The sequence below is a fragment of the Pollachius pollachius genome (assembly GCF_949987615.1).
Source record: "Pollachius pollachius genome assembly, chromosome: 19".
NCBI lineage: Eukaryota > Metazoa > Chordata > Actinopteri > Gadiformes > Gadidae > Pollachius > Pollachius pollachius.
This window is the reverse complement of record NC_136952.1, coordinates 18,776,235-18,781,234: the sequence shown is the minus strand read 5'-3', so window position 1 is coordinate 18,781,234 and position 5,000 is coordinate 18,776,235. Positions and strand designations below refer to the sequence as shown.

Here is a 5,000-nt window from a genome sequence, read left to right as displayed (position 1 = left end):
TTGGGGGGGGAGACACAGTTCTGGGGTTGACAGCGTCCATGTGGGCTCACGCTGGATAGGGCCTTTTCACAGCGGCGTCATCGTAGGACAAACACAGGTATGCTCCGTGTTCAATGTGTGTCACCTTCACTGGTTTAGTCTAGTACCAATGCCCTGGTTCATCAAAAGCATGCCCATAGTATAATGCAGTGGTTCTCAAATGGGGGTACGCGTAGTACTGAAGGGTGTACAAAATTAAAAGCAAACTAGGATTTATTTTTCACCCTGGGGTTGTGCTTCTTTTTTGGGAAGAAATTAGCCAACAATTGCATGAAGCACAGGCCCATGTTTCTCACTAAATGTTAAGGATTTGCACCCTTTAAATATTTATGTTTAAACCGCCAAATAGAAAGCACATAAGTGCATTATTGGTAGAAAAGGTTTGAGAACAACTGGTATAATGCAAACCTGGGTTTATCCTACAACGATGCCTCGCTGAAAAGGCTCTCCAGATCATAGGTGTAGTGTGAGTCCAAAGTGGGTATTTATGCCTTTATTCTCGCAAGAGATTCACCCAGGGACATTTCACACTACAATCTTGAGTTTTGGGTTGTATTTTACATTCACTGACATTCTCAGACCGCATCCCCCCGGTACGACCTCTCTGCCTGACCACCTGGACTCTGATGGAGAGTGTCTCCAGGTACCACAGAGGGCCGCGGTCAAAAGGGTCATATATTTGTCTTTAAGAAGGTTGTCTCATATCTGGCTGTAGGTGAGTCTTGAAATTAAGGCCCCGTTTACACGAGGATGCTTGCGGGTAAAAACAACAAAATATTTTATCGGAAGTGCCTTTCGTTTAGACGGTGACGGCGTTTTTGGGGCTTTAAAATGCAAAAATCTGAAACCACCCTCCAGAGTGGAAAACTTGAATACGCTCCGCCGTAGCGTTCCCGTCTACACTGCCAAGACGCAAAACAATGCTCAGATCTGCTCACGTCGCGTACATGTTTACGTCACATACATGCCCCAGTACAGGCAAATAAACAAACATGTTGGATTATTTCCATGCATCGGACCGTCAAGCTGCTCTGGCAGCTCTAATAAACTTACAGGAGTCTTTCCATGAAATGTACAGGATATGTACAGATATTATTACTGAACAGAGAAGGATCTGTAATTATGTTTTGGTTTTCGCAGCGCAGATAAGAGAAGGAGGAAGATTCTACGCATGCGCTCAGACATGGCGGTGTTGTGTGATAGTGTATTACAGAACCATCTAGCCGCCTGACATGCATACCAAATCGAATTCCACACACTTTTGCGTCACCGTATGCACGCAGATTTCCTCCCGAAAACGCTTGTCTAAACACGGAATAAAAAGTGAAGACTCTACGCCACTTTTGCGTCTTCTGTTCAGACCGTCATCATGTAAACGTAGCCTAAGAACTCTTGTGCTTAGCATTGCAATTGTTTGTTCTAACTTTAACCCTATTGCTGCTGTGTTAGTTTTTGCTGATGTTGTTGTTGTTAGTAATAGGTCGTTGAGGCTTGTTTCAGTCACAAGGTGACAACAATAGGCTTGATTGCTGGGTGGAGCTATGGCTGCCTGAGCTACCTTGTGCATTTAAAGGCTACCTATTATAAGCGTCAGGACCCTGCAAACGAAGAACCGGGAAACAAAGACTAAGGGAGTCCCTCGAGGAAGACCAGGGAAGCCACCCTATTGTAGCGATGTGTCGTACTTCACTCATCGTCAGGATTTCCACTCATAGACGACGCCACCATAGATCCTCTGCTCGGCACAGCAACCCATCCAATCCGTGCCATCCACCGACCCTTGCCTACACTGACCTTGAAGTGATGGGAGGACTCTGGAACTACCAATCAGCGGTCAAGAAGGCAGACTCCATTTCGGCCTACGCGTCCCTCATGACCCTCCACTTCCTGGCCCTGACAGAGACTTGGATCACTCAAGATAACTCTGCTACTCCTGCTGCCCTCTCCACCGTCTACTCATCCTCACACACCCCAAGACCATCAGGGCGAGGAGGAGGGACCGGACTCCTCATCTCGCCGATGTGGTCCTACCAGGTCCTTCCACTAGAACACCTGGCCAGATCTGCTTTTGAACTCCACGCTGTCACTGTCACCCTTCCCATCAAGCTCTTCATTGCGGTGATCTACCGTCCTCCAGGTCCCCTTCGTGACTTCTACGACGAGATGGGTGCCCTTATCAGCTGCTTCGTTAGAAATCCCGACATCCTGCCATTTCCCACCACACTTTTCAACTCCTCCCTCACTTCAGTCATTGTTCCAGCGTCTTTCAAGACTGCCAGAATAAAGCCTCTCCTCAAAAAACCGACCCTTGATACAACCGATATCCAGAACTACAGGCCGGTATCTCTTCTTTCATTCCTCTCTAGAACACTGGAACGTGCCATCACTAACCAACTGTCCTCCTATCTCTCATCTACCAACCTCCTTGACCCTCACCAGTCAGGCTTCAAGAAGGCACACTCCACTGAGACGGCTCTCCTCGCGGTGACTGAGTCCCTCCGTGCTGTCAGAGCCTCGTCCCTCTCATCGGTTCTCATTCTCCTCGACCTGTCCAGAGCATTTGACAAGGTGAACCACCAGATCCTCCTTGCCACTCTCGCTGAACTTGGCATTGCTGAATCTGCCCTTTCCTGGTTCAAATCCTACCTGACGAATCACACTCATCAGGTAACATGGAATGGCTCCTTGTCCAAACCTTGCACGCTTGAAACTGGTGTCCCTCAAGGCTCGGTACTGGGGCCTCTTCTGTTCTCCCTCTATACAAGATCTCTGGGCTCTCTAATTACATCACACGGCTTTTCCTATCACTGCTATGCTGACGACACTCAGCTATTTCTCTCCTTCCCCTCATCTGACAAAGCCCTGATTGCAACACCCATATCTGAATGTCTGGCAGCATTTGGACAACTGCCCATCACCTGAGGCTTAACCTCAACAAGACTGAGCTCCTCCTAATGCCAGGGAAAGATTGCCCACACATGGACTTACTGGTCACTGTTGAGAACATCACTGTATCTCCTTCTCCAACGGCCAGAAACCTTGGTGTGGTATCGGAAAATCAGTTACGCTGCACCGCAAACAGCACTGCGGTGGCCCGATCCTGCAGATTTGCACTTTACAACATCCGCAGGATCCGGCCCTTCCTCACAAGGGAAGCAGCTCAGCTTCTAGTCCAATCACTGGTCATCTCCCGCCTCGACTACTGCAACTCGCTCCTGGCTGGACTCCCTGCCTCTGCGATTAAACCTTTGCAGCGCATCCAGAATGCGGCAGCGCACCTCGTGTACAACCTTCCGAAGTTCTCCCATGTGACCCCCCTCCTCCAGGACCTCCACTGGCTCCCTGTAGTAGCTCGCATCAGATTCAAGATGATGGTACCGGCATACAAGGCAGTCAATGGAACTGCCCCTGCCTACCTCCAAGCATTGAAAAAGCCACACACACCAGCTCGATCCCTCCGCTCAACTACCTCAGCTGGACGTCTGGTACCGCCATCGCTAAGAGCAAGCAAAGATCTATCAACAAGGTCAAAACTTTTCTCTGTTTTGGGACCTCAGTGGTGGAACGTGACCCCTGCCAATGTCAGGATTGCAGCTTCACCAGCTTCCGCAAAAAAGACTCAAAACTCACCTGTTCAGAGTTCACCTCGACTCTGCATAGCTACCCAGCCCCTTCCAGCCACCATTGTATGTTGTACGTCCTGGCACTTAATGTACGCACTGATTGTACACACTTAATCTACATTGCACTTATTCATAGTACTTAATTGTGTAGCATCTGCAGTAGCTGCTATCATTGCTGTACACAGGGAATGGGTTAGCCTAGCCTTGCACTTGGTTCTATGAACATCTTTACTGTACTGACAGCGATATATTGTTTCACTTTTTATGACAAATGTACTTACTGTAAGTTGCTTTGGATAAAAGCGTCTGCTAAATGCCCTAAATGTTAATGTAAATGGGTCAAGCTGGAATATCAGAGGTAAAGTGCACAGGGGGTCAAAGGTGAAAGGTGGCTAACCTCTCGGTCCAGGGGTGCGGAGGTGCTGATGGCTCCGCTGGCGTTGATGGAGAAGAGGCTCTGGAGGTTGACCAGCCGGTAGAACACCTGCCCGCTGGAGCCCAGGTCTGGGTCTACAGCCTGGGGACAGAGGGGACACCTTCATCTTAATACTGGGTCTACAGCCTGGGGGAGAGAGACACCTGACTGTTAATGAGACGCTGGAACACCTGACCGATGGAGCCCAGGTCTGGGTCTACAGCCTGGGGAGAGAGACACCTGCACCTTGATACTGGGTCCATTGCCTGGAAAGAGAGGGTGACACCTGCACCTTAATACTGGATATATTGCCTGGGGGTGAGAGGGGGACACCTGCAACTTAATACTGGGTCTATAACCTGGGGACAGAGGGGACAACTTCATCTTAATACTGGGTCTATAGCCTGGGGACAGAGGGGACACCTGCACCTTAATACTGGGTCTATAGCCTGGGGACAGAGGGGACACCTTCATCTTAATACTGGGTCTATAGCCTGGGGACAGAGGGGGGACATCTGCACCTTAATACTGGGTCTATAGCCTGGGGACAGAGGGGGGACATCTGCACCTTAATACTGGGTCTATAGCCTGGGGACAGAGGGGACACCTTCACCTTAATACTGGGTCTATAGCCTGGGGACAGAGGGGGGACACCTTCACCTTAATACTGGGTCTATAGCCTGGGGACAGAGGGGGGACACTTGCACCTTAATACTGGGTCTATAGCCTGGGGACAGAGGGGGGACATCTGCACCTTAATACTGGGTCTATAGCCTGGGGACAGAGGGGACACCTTCACCTTAATACTGGGTCTATAGCCTGGGGACAGAGGGGGGACACCTTCACCTTAATACTGGGTCTATAGCCTGGGGACAGAGGGGGGACACCTTCACCTTAATACTGGGTCTATAGCCTGGGGACAG

At 49.8% G+C, this 5,000-nt stretch overlaps 1 protein-coding gene across 1 annotated transcript in view; it reads right to left on the bottom strand.

Moving 5' to 3' along the window:
* The window catches only part of LOC307090604 (protocadherin-15-like), a gene marked incomplete at its 3' end in the record, with an annotated part of 172,862 nt that overhangs the window by 60,262 nt on the left and 107,600 nt on the right, over positions 1-5,000 (bottom strand). The window contains 1 exon segment of the mRNA XM_079757338.1: positions 4,060-4,179. Within this exon segment, the coding sequence (XP_079613464.1) occupies positions 4,060-4,179 (120 nt within the window).